At 36.6% G+C, this 25,273-nt stretch overlaps 1 protein-coding gene across 1 annotated transcript in view; it reads left to right on the top strand.

Annotated features, from left to right (window-relative positions):
* Nucleotides 1-25,273, top strand: part of Znf607 (zinc finger protein 607) — an 81,693-nt gene that overhangs the window by 8,903 nt on the left and 47,517 nt on the right. Inside the window, 4 exon segments of the mRNA XM_023721606.1 lie at nt 12,409-13,749; nt 13,829-13,864; nt 15,615-15,624; nt 20,878-20,915. Of these exon segments, the coding sequence (XP_023577374.1) occupies nt 12,488-13,749; nt 13,829-13,864; nt 15,615-15,624; nt 20,878-20,915 (1,346 nt within the window). The 5' untranslated portion in view covers nt 12,409-12,487.

Below are 25,273 nucleotides of genomic sequence, written 5' to 3'. Positions count from 1 at the left end.
TTGTTTTAATTTGCATTTCACGGATGGCTAGTGATGTGGAGCATTTTTTCATGTATTTATTCATTTCTCTAATTTTGTCCTCTGAGAAGTGTGTGTTCATCTCAGATGCCTGTTTCTGGATTGGGTCTTTAAATTTTGGGGCCCTAATGTTTTTTAGTTCTTTATAAATTCTAGAGAGCAGACCTTTGTCTGAGTGCTTATTAGTTAAGATTTTTTTTCCAAATTTGTAGGTTGTCTTTTAATTTTGTTGGTAATTTCTTTTGACCTGCAAAAACTTCTTAATAAGAGGTGGTCACAGTAGTTAATTCTTTCAAGTATTACCCGTGTGATTTGATTTTTGTTCATGAACTCTTTGCCTACCCCTATGTTTTCAAGAGTACCTCCTACTTTCTCTTCTAGGAGATTTAGTGTTTCTGTTTTAAAGTTTAGATCTTTAATCCATTTTGACTTTATCTTAGTGTATGGTGATAGACCTGGGTCAAGTTTTAGTTTTCAGCATGTAGAGAGCCAGTTTTTCCAGCACCATTTGTTAAAAGAGGCTATCTTTCTTCCAGTAAGCATGTTTGCCCCTTTGTCAAAGATAAGGTGGCTAAGTGTGCTTGTAGAGGCTTCTGCACCTTCTAATCTATTCCATTGATACTCAGGTCTGTTTTCTTGCCAGTACCATGCTGATTTTATCACAGTAGCTTTGTAGTATAATTTCAAGTCAAGAATTGTAATGCCTCCTGCCTTGTCTTTGTTGCAGGATTGCCTTTTGCTATTCTAGGTCTTTTCTGGTTCCAAGTAAATTTTAGGAATGATTTCTCTATGTCTGTGAGGTATGTCAGTGGTGTTTTGATAGGGATTGCAGTAAATCTGTGCAACAATTTTGGGAGTATGGCCATCTTCACAATATTGGTTTTTCCTATCCAGGAACAGGAAATATCTTTCCATTTTCTGAAATCCTCTACGATCCGTTTTTTTCAGAGTACTGTAATTTTCATGACATAGATCTTTGACTTCTTTAATTAGATTAATTCGTGTTTCATTTTCCAGGGTGCTATTGTAAAAGGTATTGTTTCTCTAATTTCCCTCTCACTATGTTTGTTGTCTGTGTAGAGGAATGCTATTGACTTTTGGGTATTGACTTTGTAACCTGCTGTTATTGAATTTGTGTATTAATTCTAGTAGCTTTTTGGTGAAGTTTTTGGGTCTTCCAAATACAGTATCAGGTCATCTGCAAATAATGATAGTTTAACTTCTTCTTTACCTATTCTTATTTATTTTATTTCTCTCTCTTGTCTAATGGCTCTAGCTAATGATTCCAGAACTATATTGAATAGGAGTGGTGATAGAGGACATCCTTGTCTTCTGCCAGATCTGAGAGTAAAGGATTTCAGTTATTCCCCATTTAAAATTATGTTAGCTATTGGGTTGTCATAGATGGTTTTTATGAGATTGAAGTAGAGGCCATCCATTCCAATTTTCTGTAGGACTTTGAACATGAATGAGTGTTGGACTTTGTCAAAAGCCTTTTCTGCATCAATGGAGATGATCATGTGGTTTTTGGTTTTGGCTCTATTGATATAGTGTATTATATTTATAGATTTTCGTATATTGAACCATCCTTGCATCTGTGGGATGAATCCTACCTGGTCATGGTGTATGATCTTCTTGATGATTTCCTAGATTCTGTTTGCTAGGATTTTATTGAGGATTTTTGCATCTATGTTCATGAGGGAGATTGGCCTTTAGTTCTCTTTTTTAGTTGTGCCTTTCCCTGGTTTTGGTATCAATATAATACTTGCCTCCAGGAACGATTTTGGGAGGATTGTTTCATTTTCAATTCTTGTGGAAACTTTTAAATTTAAATTAAATTTAAGAGTTACAAAACTGCTAGGTAAGGGCAAGGGATATAACTCAGTGGCATAAATACCTGGTGGGCAAGTGCAAGGTCCCAAGTTCAATCCCTGGTACTTCAGACACGCACCAAAAAAAAAAAAAAAAAAAAAACCAACCAAACAAAAAAACCCCTCTAGCTCTGATAAGTGTAGTGTTCAGTATTCCTATATATCTGATACTCATATTCACTAGTTGTTACATTTGGGCCTGTTTGCATACACTTGCTTTTTTTTTTAAATCTTTCTCTATATCCACACAAATACATACAAAACATGCTTGTTTTTTTAATGTTATTTATTATAAGGTCTTGGACTCCTAGTGATCCTCTTGTTTTCAGCCTCCCAAGCACTGGGATTACAGTCTAAAGCCATCATGCCCAGTCTCAATCACCGTTTTAGCACATCCTGAGGGCAGGGCTGGCCTGGCACACCGTGGATCGAACCCCAGTCCCTGCGTCTGCCTATGTAGGTGTTTTAATCTGCTGAGCTATCTGGCCAGTCCACAAAACATGTCTTCTCTGAATCATTTGATAACAGACATTTTAGTCTTTAATACTTTGGTACATTATCTCTTAAATGTTCACAGTAAATTTACTTAAATAGGAAACATTAGCATTTATATGATACTGTTATCTAATTTATTTTTTAACATTTTATTTATTTATTTACTTATTTATTTGGTACAGGGTCTGGCTATGCAGCTCCTGTCTCAGCCTCTCCAGCACTGGGATCATAGGCGCGTGCCACCATGCCCAGTTTGGTGGCTCGTTTGGCAGGCCTGGATCAAACTCAGGTCCTTTTACTTGTAGGGAGGAACTTAGACTGCTGAACTTTCTCACTCCCATAATTTATATTTTAAAATATTCCTACCAGTAATGCCCTCTAAAGTAGTTTGACCTCCCCTACCCTACTCACTTTCCAGGACCCAGTCTAGGAAACACATTAAATTTACTTATTATGTCTTTCTAATCTTTAACTTGGAAGAGTTGCTGTCTTTTTCCTTGCCTTTGATGATATTGACATTTTTGAGGAGGATAAACAAGGTATTTAGTAGAATATTTCTTCATTTGTGTTTGTCATATGTTTCCTCATGTTTACATTTAGGTTATGAATTTTGTGGCAGGAGTCCACAAAAGTGATTGTGTGCTGAGTAGATCAAATTGGATTTATGATGTTGATGTATCCTGTTTTTGGAGATGTTAACTTTTATAATTGATCAAGGTGGTGTCTACCACATTGCCCTACTATAAATTGGTAGTTGTACATTTGTAACTAGTAGATAATTTGTTGGGAAACTGTGAAATTATGTAAATAACTTTTCACTGAAGAATCACCTGCTAGGATCACAAGTCCACTTCTTGTACAGCAATTAACCACTGAGAAGAATATATGCAGTGTATTATTTGTTGAAACTGTACTTCCGATTAGATTTGAAACTGTCTCATTGCTATCTGTTTATCAATAAAACTTTGAAAAAAAAAAGAATCACCTGCTGATTTTTAACATCCATTGATGACTGTTGTCTACATATTATTACAATGAGGGCTCGTGAGATAGCTCAGCAGACTAAGGGCCTGCTTAAGCAAGTGCAGGGACCTGGGTTTGATCCCTGACACCACATGCCATGCTGGCCCTGCCCCTAAGCACAGTGAGCCAGTGACCGAATCCGGGGATGGTAGCTCATGCCTGTAATCCCAGAACAGGGAGGCTTGAAAATAAGAGCATCACAATGAGTCTGAACTGTGTAGTGAAGCCCTGCACAAAATACATAGATGTTATTACTATGATGTTTTCAAAATGGAAAGGATTTTGTTAAATCTCTTATTTTGGAATGTATTAATAAGATGGCATTATGAGATAAAGAAGAGCCTTCTCCCCTACCTACTCATTTATGTCAACATAAATTCATAAATTTTTTACTCAGAAGTTTATATTCTGCTATGTTTTTTGGGTTTTTTGTTGTTGTTGTTGTTGTTTTTGCGGAACTGGGGATTGAACTCAGGTACTTGCACTTGCCAGGCAAGCGCTTATTCTACTGAGCCATCTCTCCAGCCCCACTATGTTTTCTTTTGATGCTCACCTTAATCCCCTATTTCATCCCTGATAGCCAACTAAGGATCATGTGTTCTTTCACTTGTTTCCATGATTCCTTGATCATTTTCTTACTTTCTACTAGGAGTACATGTTTTTTGCATATTTCTAAATACTGCTGTTTTAGCACCAACCTAGAACGAGCTGTATCTTTAAAGATCTCTGTTCTCATGCAGTAAAGAATATTTAGAAATGAAGATCTAGGTCATAGATCTAAACATTCATTTCAGTCTAAATCTGCTTTACATTGTATCTCCTTGTCCCAATTATTAAAAACATGCCTTATCCTCATTGTCTTTATCACCGTGTTTAATTCTAAAATATACAAAAACATTATATGTAATGTTTCTGATATATATATATATATAGAGAGAGAGAGAGAGAGAGAGAGAGAGAGAGAGAGAGAGGGAGAGAGAGAGAGAGATCACAAGTTGAAGTCTAGCCTGGGCAATTTAATAATTTAGGGAGCCCTTGTCTCAAAAAAAAAAAAAAAAAAAAAGGAAGTGGCTCAGTGTGAAGGCTCTGGTTCACTCCCTACAACTGCAAAAGCAAACAAAACTTCTTAGCTAAACCATACTATCCTAAAACCAAATATATTAAGTAAGTAGTGTTGTGTGTTTATAGTTCTCTACATCTTTACACTGACGGTATATAATAAAAGTACTGTGTTCATATTTAATTAGATTTTTTTGTAGGGTAGTTATGTCATTTATATTATATTTAGGTTCTTTTGTTCTTGTTTGTATTCTTTGGTAAAAACTTTTAAATTTGTATTCTATTTTACTTTTTTCTCTATTACTGAAGATTGTGTGAATATGTAAAACATTAACATGTTTCTCAAAGTTAAGATTATACAAAAGGTACAGAGCAGTATTACTCTACTGTGAAAGTTCTTGCTTTGGTAAGTATTATAGGGTGATTTGTATCTCCCAAGTTTCATATTTTGAGTGCCTAAACCCCACTACTTTAGAATGTGACCACATTTTAAAATGAGCCCTTTAAGCAGATGAGTAAGGTAGAATGAGATCATTGGGGTAAAACCTAATCCAGTCTGACTGGTATCCTTTTAAGAAAAGAAATTTAGATACACAGAAATATACCAAAGATGCTTCAGCAAAGAGGCAAGAACATGTCAGCACGTTATCCAGTACTTCAGATACATAAGTCAATAAATGAATAAATAAAATGTAATTTAGTGTATTGAAAATATTGTACAACCATCAGCCCTCTCATTTTATTTTTTAAATTTTTTTTAAACATTTAGTGTGTGTGTGTGTGTGTGTGTGTGTGGCCAGCTCAGCCCACCAGGGGGCACAGCTGGCTGGCATGTGGTACTGGGGGATCAAACCGGGGTCCCTATGCTTTGCTTAGCTTAGCTTGTTCCAAGTAGGTGCTTTAGACCACTAAGCCATCTCTCCAGCCCCATGCCGTCTCATTTTAAAAGGTTTCTATATGCATAAAAAATATTCTGACCCCATTTAAAGTACAAAACATTTAACTTCACTGAATTTACATTCATTTTTTTCCATTGCTTGTACATTTGGTTTTAAATCTAAGAATCTGTGCCAAATACCAGGTCATAAAGATTTACAAATCCTTATATTTTCTTGAAAGTTTATAATTCAGTATTCTATTTTAGGTTATCTATTTTAAACTAACTGCTTATATGGGTAAGGTAGAGGTCTGCTGTTCTACATGAATTTGAGGACTGAGCATTATCAGTTTTGCATCAAGTAGTGAAAATTTGATAAAGAGATTGCTTTCAATCAATAGATCACTTGGGGAGAATTGCCATATCAACAGTACATATTAAGTTTTTTCAATCCGTGAACATGGAATGTTACTCTGTTTCAGTACCAACTGTAATTCAATTGTAGCACTAGCACTATCCAGTTAGTCTAAGACCACATGGTTTTACGTGTCCACATAGTCCCCAATAAATCTGTCTGTACTTCTGGCCAAGTGACTGCCAACTACTTAGTAACTTATGAAAATGATTTATAGAACTCCAGACAGCACAGTAGTTAAAATTTGTTTCATTTTAACAGATGAGGATACCAATTAAGAGCAGCTAAATGAAAAGACACAGGCAAGGTCTGGAGAGGATCCAAACATGGCTTTTATATACTTTGCCTATGGCTTTAGAGCATGTCATCTTCTTACTGTGTCATTATGTCCCCTGAGCTTCAGGATCTAGAATTTTTATTGTAGATTGTTTTTATAGGTATAATTGGTTAATAATTGGCCACATCAAAGCCGATATCCACCATAATCCTCAGAGATTAGACTGGCAGGTAGTCATTCTGATAACTACTACCCTAATTCTGAAGCTATCTCAGATTCCACTCTGACTCATCTCAGCATAAAGTAAGGTATAATCTAACAGCAAAGACATATCTATCATTGGGAGATTCTAAGAATTATGGATACTCTGAATGAGGAACCTGGGAGAAGCGTGTGGCACTTACCGTGCAACAGATGTCTTCCTCTCTATTTAATGACATCTTTTGATCTGAGATCATCTGATAAATATCTTTATATTTTGGATATTAGTTTTTGGCAGTAATTTTATAAGCATCTTCTGTGACTAACTTCCTTCCAACCAATTGCATTCATAATTGAGCCATGGTTACATCACTGTTCAACTTTGCTTTTTATGTAATTAACATTACCTTTTTTAAAAAAGGGAAAGTGACCTTTGGTAAACTTTAAATCAGTAAATTACATTCAAAGTATGCTAGAATATCTTTTTTAAAAAACGTGTGGTCTGTCAGTGTCCTGTGTTTGGAGATAGCCCTCCTATAATCTTTGTTTTTTCTGGCAACTGCATGCCCAAATGTTCTAAAATTTGCCATAAAAATTCTGCACACTTTTTCATTATTGCTCTTTATTTTTTGGACTCTATGTCTTTCTGATTACTTAGTGCTTGGTTTACAGGGTGGGGGAATAGAATGAGAATATGTGCATGCTTGCGCGCGCGCGCGCGTGTGTGTGTTGCTAGGGATCCAATTCATGGCCTCCTGCATACTAGGCAGGTGCTTAATCACTGAGCTACATCCTTAGCCTTTATTCCCCCTTCTTGATAGAGATTACATATAGGAAGGATAGAGGGATATCATTTGTGTGTTCTAGAGTATCTGAAAAGGACTTTTAAAATGGTTTTAAAATGGCATCTACATGGGTTCTGTGGTAGGATATATAGTTATACACTGAAAATTTTTCCCTTAGAAGTTTGAATATCTGAGTTCTGCCTTACAGTTTTGTTTTGAACTCCAAACCTGTTTTCATCCCTGGTTTTATGTTTATTCCCCATTTTTGCCTTCTAAAAACTTTTTAGGGGCTTTTCTCTGACCACACTGTTCTAGAACCTAAGGAAAATAATTCTTTTTTCTTTTTCTTTTTCTTTTTTTCAGTACTCTGGATTGAACTTGAAGCTTCACACTGAGCTACATCTCAAGTCCTTCTTTTTTTTTTTTAATTTTGGAAGAAAATCTCACTAAGTTGTCCAGGGTGGGCTCAAATTTGTTATCCTTCTGCCTCAGCTTCTCAAAGAGCTGAGATTATAGGTGTGCACCACTAAACCTGGCAAGAAAATATATTTTAATGTGAATAATTTTTATTCCATATGCTAGGTATCAGATAGACTCACTAAATGTAGTGATTCTCTCTCTTTTTATGTATTTAGTACAGGGTCTACAAGGTCTCACTACACAGATTGGACTCGTAGTGATCCTCCTGTTTTCAGCCTCCCCAGCTCTGAGAGTACAGGCGTGCGGTGATTCTCTTCTTGAGTTCTGGAAAGTATGCTTGAATGTTACTTTTAAAACAATACATATTTTGTTTTCTTTGAAAATTTTCAAAACATGCAGAAAAATTAAAAGAATATTCCAGGTACTTTGGAGTAATCTTGTCTTGGTTTATTTTGGCCATTTTAATAAAATGTCATAAACTGGATAGCTTATAAACAGCAGAAATTAGTTTCTCCCACTTCTAGAGGCTATAAAGTTCATGCTCAAGATGCTAGCAGATTCAGTATTTAGTTTCACCTGTTTTCAAATCCATAGGTTTTACTTTCTCCTTGTGTCATCACATTATAAAAGGGACTTCTTTAACAGGGGCTCTGATCCCATCCCTGAGGAATCTCAGCTCATGTCTTGATTAGTTTCCAGTGGCCTCACATCCTAATTCTACCACATTAATGATTAGCTTTCAGTTTTATGATGAACACAAACTTCAGTCTCTGGCACCTTTGACCTAAATTGAGAAATTATCAAAGTTGTGGCCATTGATTTTTATATCTAAACACACAGACAGAAGCATGTTCCCTTAATCATTTCAAATTGAATTGAGAATATCTTGACATCTTATCCTTAATAGTTTTAATACGTTCCACATTGGCTTGAACTACTGGTCATACAAACGTTTCTAATCACTTTTATTGGTCTTTTTTACTAAGAAAATGAATAAAAAGCTACCCAGTGGGACAGTGGTGCATGTACCATTGGTAGGTTTAGGCCACCTGGTAGCAAGACACATGAATTATGGTCCCATAATGAGTGTGTTAAAACATATATGCTAATTATTAAGAATATGTTTGAGGCTGGGGATGTAGCTTAGAGGTAGGAGTCCTTGCTGATCATATGCATGGACCTGAATTTCTATCCCCGTCATCACAAAGGGAAAACAAAACATTTTAAAAAGTAAGAGACAAAGTAAAAGCATATATTAGTGTTTTTAAATCTAGAAGAATCCCTAGTTTTTTGTGTTATCTGACCTTGACTTTGTTGGAGAATCTGGGATAGTTGTTCCATACAATAATTTCAGTTCATTTAATGGCTTTCTCATGGATAAGAGGCTGAGATTCAGTAAGTATTTTTAGCAAATGTACCACATAAATGACTTACTCCATTACGTCAGAAGACATATAATATTGTTTTGCTATTGGTGATGCCAAGTTCATTCACTTATGTAATAGTAGTGAGTGCCAAGTCTTTCCAGTATAAAGGCAGTTTGATCTATTCCCAGGCTAACAATGTGCCATAAAACGTTCTCTTGTGATTCTGGGCAGGGTCAGGAAACTGCAGTTCCTGGTCAGCCAAGTGACCACAAGGATAAAACAATAGATATTCTATACCTATAGTTTTCTTTGTTGCTGTGTTGTACCACAGGTGAAGTATATTAAGTGTAGTGTGACTCAGAAAGACGTAACTGGATCATAAGTTGTAAAGCTTACATATAGATGTATGAATGCATATGTAGAATATTCACACTGAACTACATCTCTAGCTGTTTCTATTTTTTTAATTTATTTTGAGACAGGATCTTGATTGCTAAATTGCAAGGGCTGAGCTCAGCTTGAATTTGTAATCCTCCTGCTTCAGCCTCCTAGATTGATGATATGTGTAAAGCATGTAATCCATGCATGGCTTTAAATTACTTCCGAAATTACATTTTTAAAGACTCCTGCACTAGTGATGTGATGTAGCTTAGTGGTAAAACCTTGCTAGGATGATTGGCTGGAAACATTCTTTCTCATTACATGTAAGACTTCTGAGCTATTTTTTTTTCTGTTTTCAATGTTCTCATTCTTTTTGAAGTGTTCTTAGAAATTTTTCTCGTTTTGTTTTTGGCATCATTAAGTTACCTAGATTGGACTTGAACTTGCAGTCCTTCTATCTCAGCTTCTCAGAGTGCTGGGACTACAGGCATGAGCCACCATACCCAACTATGACAATTTATTCATCCATTCATCCCTTAATATATACTTAGGTTTCCATAAGTTTTGTGTCATGCTTGCTTTAAATAATACCACATTGGACATTTGAGTGCACATATATGTACAAGTGGGTGATCTGTTTGTATTTTGTTATAGACATTAAGAAGTTTATGTAACCATGTATGTAGTAATCTGTAGAATTTTGTAGGTAATTAGTGTTCCCACTTTATGAGTCGTTCTGAGCTTTTGAGGCATAACTTGTTTCTGCATTTTTCTTACCACTGATTTAGGTTTTCTTTGGTTTGGTAAGGTAGTCACTATACATCTTTATGTTTCTAGCTTCTGATTTTTTAATGTCATTTACTCCTTAATTCTCTTTGTGGGTTTATTCCTTTCTAAAAATTCCTTTTCATTCTTTTTAGTGAAATGTTAGAAAGGGATAATTATATGTGGTCTACTTGTCCTTTTTTAAGAGCAAGTATATCCTCTTTCTAGAGATTTCTGTTTTTAGAAATTTATTTATAGGCAGGTGTGATGGTACACACCTGTAATTCCAGCAGTAGGGGAGATTGAGGCAGGGGATTGCAGTTTTGAGATATGCCTAAGCAATTTAGAAAGATCCTGTCCCAAAATAAAAACTTAGCCAGGCATGGTAGCACATGCATATGATCTCAGAATTGTGACACAATTTCAGCATTTAAAAGGGCTGGCAATGTAGCTTGTTGCAAGGTTCTGAGTTCCACTCCCATTAAAGAAACAAGAAAAGAAAGGGAAAGGAAAGCAAAAGAAAAGGGGTTGGGGGAGGGAAGGAGAGGAGGATGCTCATTAGTGAAACACCAGTGGTTTGAACCCTAGGCCAAGGGAAAAAAATAAAAGTTTAATTTTAAGGATAATAAACTTTCAAAATCATTTATTCATTACTGAATAAAATTTAGTTATTCAGTCAATTTTAGTATGTGGTAGTATTATTTATTTTTGAGTCAGGTTCTTGCTTTGTATTGTGGGCTGGTCTTGAACTCAGTTTGTAGCCATTGTTGAGGTTGAACTTGCAGTGAACCTTTTGCTTTAATTTCTCAAGTGCTGGGATGATAGGCTTGTACCATCATGCCTGGGTCATGGTTCAAACTGATTATAATAATAGACATTATTTTTGCCTTCTTGAATCTTAAGTCTATTGAAGTAGCTGGACATTAATTAGTTCATCATTCATATAAATCAGAAAATTTCAGCTATAGATGACAGGTAAAATTACACATTATCAAAACAGTACACAAAGAAAGGTAGAAAAGCACTCAGAAATAATGACAGTGTATTTATAATTAAGACAGTGTTCTGGAAATGCTTTAATAGGACATGTCCTTTAACAAAGACCTAAATGAGAGCCAGAGCATGCAAGCCCTAGAATAAGGAAAATGGGTAAGAGATGTTGGAAAACATTTCAGTAGGTCAAATCAGAGTAGGATGGATTTGCACATTTTCATAAATTTGAAGAACAAAGGACAGTGCAGCTATACTTAGTGTTGGGAAGGAAGAGATAATCAGAAATAGGCAGGACATGATTATTGAGAATTTCTAAAATCAATTTGAAGAGGACAGGTATTCCCCTGAGGACAGTGGAAAGTCACTGAAATGTCTTGGGTACAACAGTGTCAGGCTAAGTATCACCCTGTCTGAATGATTGAAAGGTTTTGGTGTCCAAGTAAATGATTATTTTGGCTTTGATTATCCATGAGCAGTTGAGATTGAAAGAACAATTGCAAGACATATTTAAATCCTGATCTTAGCTTTCTATTTGTGTGTCATAGGAAGAAATGTGTTGGAATATTTTTCCCTACTAAAGTGTGTAGTAGAGTATTAATAAATGTCTTTAAATACCTTTCCTGGTCTCTATGTTTTTTAAGATTTTGAAAATGATAGTTAATGCTGTGCAGTTACTTTATACAAGTATATCTGTAACTATGTGTCATTTCAGAGTTATTAAAAATAATCAGAGCTGTGGTTCAGAATATTCATCTGTTTTCCTCGTAATTTTGCAGTAGTATTAAATTAACTTCTGTTTGTCCTTTTTTTAAAAAAACAAAAACAAAAAAACTGAATTCTCAGTTATTCGTCACTATTTCTCTTTTGTATTCCAAAGAATAATCCCATAGATTTCCCAGGCTAAAGTTATTTTTATTGGTTGGCAGAAAAAAACCTCATCCTAACCACAGAGGACTCTTCTACCTCCATTGTTCATTTCCTTCTCATTCAGCACATTAATCTTCCATCTGCTACATCTGTAGTATCTTCCTCGTCCATGTCCTTCAGTGTGTGAGCAAATAATGTTACTGGACAATCTATTTCTGATTGCTGAATAATGATTATGATAATTAGTTTTATTTATTAGTGCGTATGACACTAGATTAATCATGTAAACAAAAAGCTAGAATTGGGTTAGTATGTTTTTTAATTTATCACGCTCCCAAACTGAAGGGCATTTTTTTTCTAAGTTACTATTTAAGAACCATTGATTTAATGTTTTCCTTAGTGCCTTCCAGTGTGACCTTTTCCCATTCATTTTATTTTCTTGATCTGGTTTTCAAAATGCCCAACCATATTTGAGAACTACTTGTTACTTACTTTTTTAAAAAATTAATTTCAGTTAAGTCTTTCATATCTATTACAACAGTTTTATTCCTCTCAGAACACAAAAATGTGAATTTTTTTAATATTTTCTTTCAGACTGTGAATCAAGGTTGAGACCAAGAAATTATTTCTGAAAAAGGATATTTATGGAATAGAATCATCCTGATGGAAGATAATGGAAAGACTTACAAAACACAACACTGAGTGTTCAAGTTTCAGAGGTGATTGGGAATGGAAAAGCCAGTTTGAGAGAAAACAGAGATCTCAGGAAGGACATTTCAGTCATATGATATTCACTTCTGAAGACACGCCCACATTTAGTACCCAGCATAAGAAGGTTCACACTGATGAGAAACTCCTTGAATGTAAGGAATGTGGAAAGGATTTTGGTTTTGTATCAGTCCTTATACGACATCAGCAAATTCATACTGGTGAGAAACCTTATGAGTGTAAAGAATGTGGTAAGGCCTTTGGTAGTGGTGCAAACCTTGCATATCATCAGAGAATTCACACTGGTGAAAAGCCTTATGAATGTAAGGAATGTGGAAAGGCCTTTGGTAGTGGCTCAAACCTTACTCACCACCAGAGAATTCACACTGGTGAGAAACCATATGAATGTAAGGAATGTGGGAAAACCTTTAGCTTTGGATCAGGTCTTATTCGACATCAGATCATTCATAGTGGTGAAAAGCCATATGAGTGTAAGGAATGTGGGAAGTCTTTTAGTTTTGAATCAGCTCTTAGTCGGCATCACAGAATTCACACAGGTGAGAAACCTTATATATGTAAATATTGTGGGAAAGCCTTTGGCAGTGGTTCAAACCTTACTCAACATCAGAGGATTCATACTGGTGAGAAACCTTATGAGTGTAAAGCATGTGGAATGGCATTTAGCAGTGGTTCGGCCCTTAATCGGCATCAGAGAATTCATACAGGTGAGAAACCATATATATGTTTCGAATGTGGAAAGGCCTTTAGTTTTGGATCAGCCCTTACTAGACATCAAAGAATTCACACTGGTGAGAAACCTTATATATGTAAGGAATGTGGGAAAGCTTTTAATAGTGGTTCAGATCTCACTCAACATCAGAGAATTCACACTGGTGAGAAACCTTATGAGTGTAAGGAATGTGAGAAAGCCTTTAGAAGTGGTTCAAAACTTATTCAGCATCAAAGAATGCACACTGGGGAGAAACCCTATGAGTGTAAGGAATGTGGCAAGGCATTTAGTAGTGGTTCAGATCTTACTCAACATCAGCGAATTCATACTGGTGAGAAGCCATACGAATGCAGAGAATGTGGGAAGGCCTTTGGTAGTGGCTCAAAACTTATTCAACACCAGCTGGTTCATTCTGGTGAAAAACCCTATGAATGTAAAAAATGTAGAAAGTCCTTTAATAGTGTTTCTGGTCTTAATAGGCACCAGAGAATACACTGGTGAGAAAACTTATGAATATAAGGAATATGGGAAGGCTTTTCTTAGTGATTTGAATATTATTCAACATCAACATGAGAGATATCACACTGGTCAGAAACCTTATGAATGTAAGGAGTATGGTAACCTTTGGGGAGGGATTGATTTTCAGAAACATAAAAGTTACAAAAGTGAGAATTTCAGTGAACTAGAAGTTCTATGAAATAAAATGGAGTGATAAAAGATTTTCAACACATGACACAAGAAAATTAATAGTAGTGAAAATCTTCACAAATATAGTTGAGGCACACAAGAATTATGCTACATAGTATAATTAGCCTAAGAGAATTGATGTATGGAAAAAATACCCTGAGTAAAATATATATTGGAAGATATTTACATTTATTTCTTTATAACTTTCAAAAGTTCAAAATGTTAAAAATGAAAAAAAGTTTATTATATTTTTATTTGATTTTAAACACTGAAAAATGCATTGTTTTGGGGCTCAATTTATGACTTTCAGTTTTTCAAATGTCTTTATTTGTATTTTTTGAGACAAGGTTTCATTATGTAGTCCTGGCATTGAACTTCTTATGCTTCCCAGGCTGGCCTTGAACTCACAGTATTCCTGTGTCAGCTTCCCAATATGTATTATACAGAATTGAAATCCATCTCAAAATGATTTTATTTATTGAAAGTCCTAAGTTTATATTTTTCTCAATTTTTTCCTAACACCATTTATTCAAAGACTATTTTCATGTTTTTATTGACTATTTGATGTTATATTTATATTTATAGAAATCTTGGATATCAAGTCAGTGGGTTTTTTTTTTAAATAAAAACTTATGTGCATGTGTTTGTGTCTTACTTTGTTTATGTTAGGTAACTGTTACTTTTAAATATCTTTTAGTATCTGATGGATCTGTATCTTTTTACTTTGGAGAATTTTAATTTTCTTTTTATATAAATTATACTCCTGATTTTTCAAAAACTTTCCATCATGAAAATGTAGATATGAACAAAAAAGATGTAATTATCTGTAATGATATTTATCATAAACACTGTCAATCTTGAAACAAACCCTTTAAAATTATTTCATTGTTTTCTACACAAAATGTGATTATGCTATACAATGGCCAGCCTTTATTATTCTTTGCCTGTAACTATGTTGTCACTATTTTATTTTCTCAATTAAATATTTACCTGTATTTATCAAAATGCTATTTTGTCAAATGTTGAAATTTTGCCACTATAAAGTTACCTTGATGCCCTCTTTGTGTTTGCATTATTGTCATTTATTTCACAGAGAATGTGTGGATGTCTTCTGTTTGTAAAAGATTTGTACATTATAGGTCAAGCTGTGTTTCCCTATGACCTTTTCCGACTTCATTTCCTCTTCGGTGTTAAGCAACTTAATCTTCCAAGTGCTTTTAGATGCTTATTATGACAGACACATAATTATGTGGACATGGTTAGAGTATTTCAGAGCATTGTTATATGCATTCTGTAGTTATGCTTAATACATGATAAATGCTTGGTTAGCATTATCCATCATAATTGTTTCTTAAAAAATATTTGGTACAGGGTCTCACTACACAGCTCAGACTCATAGTGATCCTCCTGTTTTCAGGCTCTCCAGTGCCAGGATTACAGTATGCACCACCATGCCCTGACTCAGCACACCCAGGGGCATAGTAAACACGGCATGTGTTGCAGAGGATCAAACCCCTGTCCCTGCACTTGCCTAAGTAGGCTTTTAATTATTATTTTTTTCAAAGTTTTATTGATAAACAGATAGCAATGAGACAGTTTCAAATCAAATCGGATGTACAGTTTCAACAAATAATACACTGCATATATTCTTCTTAGTGGTTAATTGCTGTACAAGATGCGGACTTGTGATCCTATTTCAAACATCATTAGAACAAATCATTCTATTCATTAAGAGAATGCAACTATGTATCTATCCCAACCTCTTTGAATACACAGATACAAAATGGGCATTCATCTGTATGCCCCATTTTTTCTAAGTTCCGTTATTGAATATTATAGGTGTGTAAACTCAGCAAAATATTCTAAAAGAGTCCAGTAGCCCATAATAGCATTGGGTCTTCTGTTTAACTGGCAATGTCAGAAATTATTGACCTGAGTCCCCCACAGCTCAACTTAACAGCATGGCTTTATTTCTTATATTTCGTCTTCATACTTTTCTACTGGATGGTTAAGACCAAGGTAAAGCAGGACCTGTGCAACAAGAGTTGTAGCTTTTTGGTCTGATAAGGTCAGTGAAATGCCCTCAGGATTTGTCCTGAGATCCTGTACCTCAGATTGTAGAACCTTTATCAGTGCAGCCATGTGGATGAGTCACAGCCATTGCTTGGCCAATGTGCTCTCTGTGAATAGTAGGCTTTTAATTATGACCCATAACTTACTCAATAATATAATAGAGAAAAACTGTCATATAAATAAATTTGATCACCATTTGTTAAGTCTGATCACAATTTCCTTAGTGAATAAGAATAATTCACCCTGGGCTGGGGATATTGTTCAGTGGCATAACACCTTCCTGGCAAGCACGAGATCATGAGTTTGATTCCTGATAACCACAAAAATAGTAATTCATCCTGAAGCAAATTTGACCTGAGATAAAGAGTGAGGAGGCAAATACACCATAAAATTCATATCATGGTGGAAATAAAAATAAAGCTCTGGTAACCCCTGCATAAAACTGGATATTGCCAGATATGGTGATGTACACCTATAAACTCAGCACCCAGGAGGCTGAGACAGGAGGATTGCTATGAGTTCCAGCTTGGGCTACTTAAGAGTTCAAGGCCAGCCTAAACTACATAGCAAGACCCTGCCCTAAAGAAAAAGAAAACACCTGAATATTAGTTTTTGTAGATGTGATATGAAATAATATTTAATGAAGCTTTTTGGAAGTTAATACATACTTAAAATTGTTTTATGTAGAACCATTTATTTAAGGAATGTAATTTGCTCCTTTGAGGATCTGATACAAGATAACAAAAGTTCTCCTTTGGGTACTCTGAGTTTTGTTGTCCTATATGCTACCCATTATAAATAGCATTTTAAAACTTCTACTTGTAGGTATGTAGTTAAAAAATTTCCCTAAGAAATATATAGTCATAATCCAGAGACACTTTAATATGCCAAAAACTCAAGACAATGATTGATTGATTGATTGATTGATTATTGTGTAGTATAGGAGATTGAACTAGGGCTTCACACTGAGTTACCTCCCCAACCTTTTTTTTTTTCTTTTTTCCTTTTGGTTTCATTTAGTAAATCACCCAGACTGGGCTCAAATTTACAACCTGTTGGGAGCCACTGAAGCTGGAAATTGGTCAAATGTGAGAGAGCAGGACCCGGCCTCAGTGCCTAAAGCAGTCAAGCTACCTCAGTCCTGAGAATAGCATCCTGCCTGGTCAATGCCAGCTATTAGTCACTAGCCCACTTTGTGTCATGTGGTACTAATTTTATAAAGGTATAAATAAACACCCTTCTGTTGCTCTGGGTTCCTTTGGCAATCAGGCAAACAGGCCTCCTCCTCCTCCTTGTCTGTGCTTTCCTCATTCCTGCTGCCATTTCTCCCTGGGGGACACTGAGACACCCATGAATCCCTACATTTGGTACACAAGCAGGACAACCAATAAGAAGTAAGGGGGCAGCAAGGCTTTCCGAGTGTTCACATAAGGGAGGGATACGAACTGGTTAGAGCCAGTATTCAGCCCAGGTATGCATTGGTACTGGAACATCAGGGGTAAAGCTTGGGGATGGAGGCTCATTAAGGCCAGAAACAGTTATCTAGAGCCAGAAGCAGGTTCACTAGGGCCAGAGAGATAAAGGAACTTAAGAAGAAAAACAGATTTGAATGAAGCCAAAAAAGGAGAAAGTTATATTGAATTAAAAATGGGATAGAGTTTCAAGAACCACAAATGTTTACAGATGTATATAAATGCATATAAAAATGTTTTCTTGATTCCTGTCTTTACTGTACTTTTTTAAGACTTAGCATGGAGTACTGTTTTAAAATCAAGTCCCAAACAGGGCAAAGAGGGTATAGCAAAGGTACCACAGATAGAATTTAAACCCTCTAGTCTTGCTCGATTAGATAAAAAAGAAAAAATTCTTTTAAATTGCAGGCAGCTAGTTCCAAAAGGCACAGCACCACCTGAAAGAGTGGCTCAGGCCAGTTTCAGGGAGGACCCAATGCTCTGCTCCTATGAAAACCCAGCTGTGATTCCCCAGCCACCTGTACATCCACACAGCCAGTCCAGTGGTGGTTGATGCATGCCAGCAACTGTAGGCCTGTGTACCTGGTGCTCAGTAGGAGGTTATAGCTATGGAGTGCTGGAGCCAAGGTTCCCTAAATGTGTTGCTGTCACTGTAAATTTGTCCACCTCAAAATAGTGTGTATGTTGAAAATTATAGAAAAATGAAATAGCCAGTGATCAAAGCCAGAGCAACAGCAGGCACATGGAGTGGCTGCACACAGTGGTGGCAGTTACATGGCAGTAGCCCCCATGTTGCTTGGAGAGGGAGAATGTGGGTGAGATAGCTCATTCCCCATACTAGCAGTTCACCCAGCCCTGGGGTAATAGAGCAAAAGTGGTAACCAGAGGCAGAACACCAATACAAAGAGGTCCCCACGCTTTGCCTGATGTCATCGATGCTGATTATGCAGGGAAACTCAAAGCACTGTTTAAATCACTGAAGACTATCATATTGCTCAATTGGTCATTCTTTGACAATAATTTCAAAATCATAACTAATAAAAAAGGATATATTGGATTAAAAATATAAATTAAAGGAGAAACATTTTAAAGGGCTCTTCAAATGCAAGTGCAGATGACCTCTGGGTAGGGGAGCCACAGGTCTGCAGCAACAAAGGTGCTGGGTTGCTGACCTGCAAGGATACAGAGGGCCATTCCACCAGGAATAGAGCCTCCCAGAAAATCAGAAAATAGAGCAGTTTTCTCTCTCCATACACATTAACACAAAAAGAGGTTTTACATTTTCCCCTTAAAAGTGATTAATTTAAAAGGCTGTTTTCATCCTAAAAATAAAAAGTTTGCCTTTAAACAAAAAAAAAATACCAGGTGTGGTGATAATATGCCTATAGTCCTAGCACTCAGGAGGCTGAGGCAAGAGGATTGTTGTGAGTTTGAGACCAGCTTGGGCTACAAAATGAGCTCAAGGCTAGCCTGAACTGCATAGAGAGACCCTGTGTCAACAGAAAACCAAAAAATAAACGATAAAAATTCCTATTTCCTAAGATTTACAATAATGTGGATACTTAAAAAGATTACTTAAAATTATTTTGATTCCTAATAAGGTTGATTGCTTGGCTCACAGCCCTAAATTAAAATTGGTATAAAAAAGCTTTGGTATTTTACAAACAAATACAAGGTTTGGAATGAAATCTAAAACAGTGGCAAACAGTGGCTTGATTTTTGACATCCCATATAAATAATGGCAATCCTAGTAGTTTCTTCCAAAAGGGTAATAGCTATGATAACTTCTTCATATTTGGATCAACTTATCCAACAAAGACATATTGTGCCCTAAACTGTTCAGATCAACCTAAAATGATTTTCAGGCTATACTTGGTAATATTGGAATCAAATTTTGGGCTAATTTCTCTTGTGTTATTGACTGTCATTATCCTTTAATAAGTGAGATTAATTTGCTTATTTTCATACATCTGTTCTATTAGATTAATGGAAGCTATGTATTGCTTCCTCTTCCAAAATGTAAGGTACAGGTTTCTCACCTTATGATCAAATTTCAAATACAAAAAAAGTGGAATCATCCCCTCCCACTTCAATTGTCAATATATACCATTAAATTTTCAAATTATAAAAAAGATGGAGGGTACGGGGAGATGGCTCAGTGGAATAAGCGCTTCCCTGGCAGGCACAAGGACCTGCGTTCAATCCCCAGTTCCGCAAAAAAAAGAAAGAAAGAAAGTATAGTAATAGAAAGCAGGTAAAGCAACAAAAAGCTAATTTGGATTCACGATTTTTTTTTTTCCTGAACCAGTGATTGAACTCAGGCCCTTGCACTTCCAGGGAAGTGCTTATTCTACTGAGCCATCTCCCCAGCTCAAAAAGCTAATTTGGGGTAAAGGACACATTTGTGTTCTTTCAGAGTGCTAAGCAACCTATTTTGGTACCACAGCATATTGTCAAGCTGTATCATGACAGATACTGGATCTGGAGAAGTTAACAATGATGAGGCTAGATTTAATCAAAGGCCTTTTGAAGGAACTGACAAAATGTAAATCTGAGATCTAAAAAAGTGATAGAACATATAGAGATCAGTGAGCTGAAAGTTACCAGTTGTCTCAGTTACTCTTCTCTAATTGCTAGGACAAATACATGATACTCAAAATGAATGAAAGGTTTATTTAGCTCAGTTACTGGAGGTTTCAGTCCATATTCAGCTGGTTCTGAATTCGGTACTAGAGAAGTGGGGTTGTTGCTGTGGCTAAACCTAACCATGTGTATCACGAGATTTTCGGAATGGCTTATGGGAAGAGATAGGGAAGGTTTGGAGAAGTCACCTGTAAGAGAAGCACTGGAACAGCTTCAGCTGTTCTGTATGGGAGATTCTGGTCAGAGCTCAAACCACAAGGCTGATAGAAATCTTGCCTGTAAAGACCAGCCGGGAAGGTTTCTGCTGGGAAGGACTGCATTGGTTGTTGCACCCCAGATGATCTGTTTTGGCTTGGCAGACAGTTTGTCTGCATTTTGCTCATGTCCAGAGACTGCCTGAGACTGAGATTAAGTATGGTGGCCTCATTAATCTTTCAAAAGAAATTTCAAAGCAGCCAAATATTGAGGCAGTATCATGGCTATTGTTGGGGGCTTTTAGCCAGATTTATGTTGAGAATCAAGAGGAAAGAGCCCAACAGGATGATTTAAAATGTTGTGAGTTTGGCAAGAAAGGAAGCTCCAATAAAGCTGTGGAATATAAAGATAGAACTGAGATTATCTCCTTTGTCAAGAAGGAACAAGAGAATGGAAAGGATGACCTGAGGGCATCACTGAAGGCAACAGACCTCCACACTTTGCAGCCTCAGAACTGCAAGGGTGAGAAACTTTGCCTTGAGGGGAAAGCCACAGAGCCCCATGTTCCAGAATGGAGTTAGCGGCCACACCAGGTTGTAGAATGGCACTGGCACAGTGAATTTCTTCCTTGGAATCAGGATCAGAGTCCTCAGCAGTCCAGGCATTCAATAGGGATATACAAGACTGAAGAAAGCCTGGCTACTACTCCAGCTAGCAGCAGATCTTGGCATTATCCACATGGCATTGGTTTTGGGCACATTTAGAATGCAGTTATGAGGTTAAGAAGGCTTCCACCTAGATTTTAGAAAAAGGCCTGGGGGGCCAGGCAGTGTGCCCCTGTGAGGGCAGTGTGTAAAGCTGTGAGAAGCCTGTTCAGTGGAAACCCCAGAAATTTGGAAAAGCCTGGAACATGGATCATCTAAGGGAAACTGCAAAGAGGGAGCAAAGCTGGCCTAAGAGAGAAGCCATGGGAGCTACCACCAAAAGTGCCACGAGGGCAGAGCCACGTGGGGCTTGCGACAGACTGCTTTGGATATTCCACAAGGAACTACAGGACTTAGTAGGCCCTTCTGGATTTTGCACTTGCTTTGGTTCCAATGGTTGGCATCCTGCTTTGTGTACCTTTTGGAATGGTAATGTTTATCTTGTGCCTTTGAATATTGGAAGTGTTTCACTTTTCATTTGTACAGGGGCTCACAGCTAAGAGTTTGCCCTGGATCTTGGAGGAGACTTGGGACTTGGAATTTTTAGCAATGATGAAACTTCTGGGCTCTCAACTGTAAAGCCATCTTCTTAGGAACCTCTGTACCATGACAGCCAAGTGGAGAAAGAAGCAAATGTGCAGACTGAAGTGTAAAAGAAGAAAGATGAGACAGAAGTCCAAGTAAAATAGTTCTACATCCATGGAGGCCAAAAGAGCAGAAATAAAGAATGCTGGAGGCTGACAACGCTGGTGCAAGTTTTGGACTGCATGCTGTCTAGAATGTCTCAATGGATTAGAACTTCACTGCCATCTGACTGCTAAGACCACCTCAAAGAGTGATCCACCTGGTTCAAACTAAGCAGTTCCCTGGTTTTTTGCCCTGGACCTGTGGCATTCTGGACTACTTCTGTTCTCACTGTTAGCTGAGTGTAAAGCATGTACAATAAATCATCTCTTCTGTGTTATCTGAAGTATAAAAAAAAAAGAAACTGATGGGACTTTGGGGCAACTCTTAGAGATGGACTAAAATGCCTTTTGCATAAAGGGATGTGCATGAATCTTTGGGGGTCTAGGGGAGGAATGTTATGGTTTGTATCTAGTTGTTCCCCCAAAGCCTCATGCAATCATGGGGCAGACTTCTAGAGTTTATGATTAACTCATGATCCATTGGGATTATGGGCATGAGTGCTGCTGGGATTATGGGTGTGAGTACTATACCCAGCCTGGGGTATATAGCCTGAATGCAACTTAAGGGAGACAGACTTGCTGTCTGCAACCATTGTCACTGCTGCTTCTCCATTTTGCTCTTCTCTTTGCCACCGCTATGAAAGGGTGTTCTCTGCTATATTCTGCTCTACCTTGGAGACAGCTGAGTATGGACTGAAACCTCCAGTAACTGTGAACTAAATAAACCTTTCCTTCCATCATTTTGAGTGTCAGGTATTAGTCCCAACAATGAGAGAAGAATAACTGATGAGACACCAGTGTTAAGATGAGATAAAATATAAAAACGTATATTAATTTTAGATAGCAGCTTGTATTCTTTCCAAATTTCTCTAATAAGAATTCTCTGCTGACAAATAACAAAATATGACTATTTATAACTTTATAAAAACTGTAACAGTTACTATAGTTCAATTTGGTCAAGAATGTATTTGGGTACACTCTGATTTTGTAAAGATGTTTGTTTGTGTGGTCTGTGTGCTTGTTAATGTGTTTGTGTCATTCTGTGAACAGCTGTTCCTCCTTTTATTTGAGCTCAAGAGTTTTTTTTTTTTGTCATTTGTTCCTAATACAAATTGGGATATAGACTTAACAGCATACTTTCTCCTAAGTTACCAGTCTAAGTGATATCAAAACTGGTGTACTCACAGGTCATCAAAAATTAAGATAATCAAATAAAAATTCCTTAGAGTGGGGAGAGATTAATGGACAGGACTCCAATTGGTGGATGGAGGGGTGGTCAACCATTGTTCACTAAAAAGGAGCCCCCAATAATCTCCATAGTCTTTTGGAAGACACCCTATATTAAATTAGTCATTGGAAAAGATGAAGTTTTTCAGAAAAAAATTATAATAAGTAAATTCTTCTGGATGTTTAACAACTGAGGTTTGGAGACCAAAAATTAGAGAGATAGAGGGGCTAGGAGGATAGCCAATATTTTGACCCTAGTCCTCCAAGGTCAATGAGGACTCAGGACATAAGAGAACCTCTGCTGTGACATCCTATAACTAAGTTGAATCCCTGATTTTCTGATCAAGGGGATTATGAAACCCAGAAGAAAATGATTCAATGACGTATAGTGAACCTAAAGAGAGTCATCTAGAGAGGAAAAAAAATCTCTCAAGCTTTCTCAGAAAACGATTTGACCAAGCTATGTCTGTGATTCATGCAGATGGCTGACACTGATAGAAAATCTCCGAGGTTCTGTACAGTAGTCCTTTGCTATTTTGTGATTTGACTTTAGCAGACTCACTGTTTCATGGGTTTTCAAAAAATATTAATCTAAATTATTTATCATGGATTTTTGCTGTATCATAGGATTTTACAGTACCATACAGTATATGTATATTGTTAAAATTACATAAGTTTATGAGTTTAGAAAATAGTTAAGAACATTAGAAGCATTTTTTAAAAGTGTGGAAAAGGTTTACAAGAAGGTGGGAAGGGTTTATAAAGCCATAAAGTATATGTAAATACTAAAATAAATGTAACACTGCTACTTTGCTGATTTTCACTTATCGCGGGTATACCTGGGACATAAGCTCCATAACTGAAGGACTACTGTACTTGGTTCCAAGGTAAATTCTGAGATTTAACTGACCTTGATAGATAGCAAGAAGATACTTTTATTAACACAGGTCTCACTTTAATTTGGCCTTAATCATTCAGCAGAAAATTATAACCACAAAATGTAAAAAAGCAATGGTATAGTAATTTGCTAGCTGTAAAAGATTCAAATCACTAACAACTTCTGATCATTGCCAGCTGTACTGGTAACTCACTACTGTTGGGGTATTGGACTATATAGGATTAAATTGCTGTATACAGGTACCAAAAATCTTTGAACTGGTTATCTTTAGCCTAAACAATTAAGTTGATCAAGAATGAAAAGGTCTTCTAAAGAGTTCTCCAAACACAGCTTCTCCAACTGCAACTGAACACCTATCATTCATACAACAAAATAGTAAAGGGAGAGATGTTGGAAGTGGGTGAAGCTGAAAATTGGTCATACATGTGAGGGCAGGACAAGGCCATAGTGCCTAGAACAGTCAAACTACCTCAGTCTTGAGAAAGGTATCCTGTCTGGACAATTTCAGATATTAGTTACTATGCAACCTGCTTTCTCCTAATTCTAACTTTGCAAAGGCATAAATAAATGTCCCTACTGTTGTTCTTTGGGTCCTTTGCCAGTCAGGTAAACAGACCACCACCTGAGCTCAGCTAGTATTTCTTGCCTTTATTTTCTAAATCCTCTTGCCATTTTCTCCCTGGGGACCACTGAGAGGCCACCAAGTCCCTGTTAATATTTGTATTTTTTCAATGTACTTTAATAGCTGAAATCAACCCTTAATACTTTATGAAGGTCACTCTTAAAAATTTCCCAAAAGGAAGTCTACATTTTTTATAACTAAGTAAATGAATGTAATCTTACCTCCCATTTTACAGCAAGCACACTGATGATATACTTCCCTAACTTAATAATATACTTTCCCAGTAATTCATTGAGAAACCAAATCTTTTGATTGTGTAGTATACTTTTCATTACAGTATATTGCTTTCACAGAATTATCTCAAAAACATTGGAATAGGAAATTATCCTATTGCATGAGGATGAGATTGAGGACAAAATTATAACAATCTATCAGAGTTTCTCTGCTTGACATTCAGCTCAGAGGAATGCAGTGGAGAGGACAGAGTTCTTTTCTGGGGAACTCACATTCAACATACCTTAGGAGTAATCTGGAGCCTAGGAGATAAGCTTTAGAGACATTCTCTTATGTCAAAGGGCCATTTTGTTCTTTTTGAATTTACCATTTCCTGGAAAAACTTTGGGCAGATCAAGAAACTGGAGGAGGAGCAAGGGAATGAGGTTCTGGTTCCTCATGTACAAGCAGATTCAGCGTCATAGCTGAGCCTGCTTAAGCTAAAAAATAATTTCTGACATTGCCAGTTAAACAGAAGACCCAATGCTATTATGGGCTACTGGACTCTTTTAGAATATTTTGCTGAGTTTACACACCTATA

The sequence above is a fragment of the Octodon degus genome, unplaced genomic scaffold (assembly GCF_000260255.1).
Source record: "Octodon degus isolate 3935 unplaced genomic scaffold, OctDeg1.0 scaffold00083, whole genome shotgun sequence".
In the NCBI taxonomy this organism is placed as follows: Eukaryota; Metazoa; Chordata; class Mammalia; order Rodentia; family Octodontidae; genus Octodon; species Octodon degus.
The sequence above is the reverse complement of the archived record's forward strand: the minus strand, read 5'-3'. Positions and strand labels throughout refer to the sequence as shown.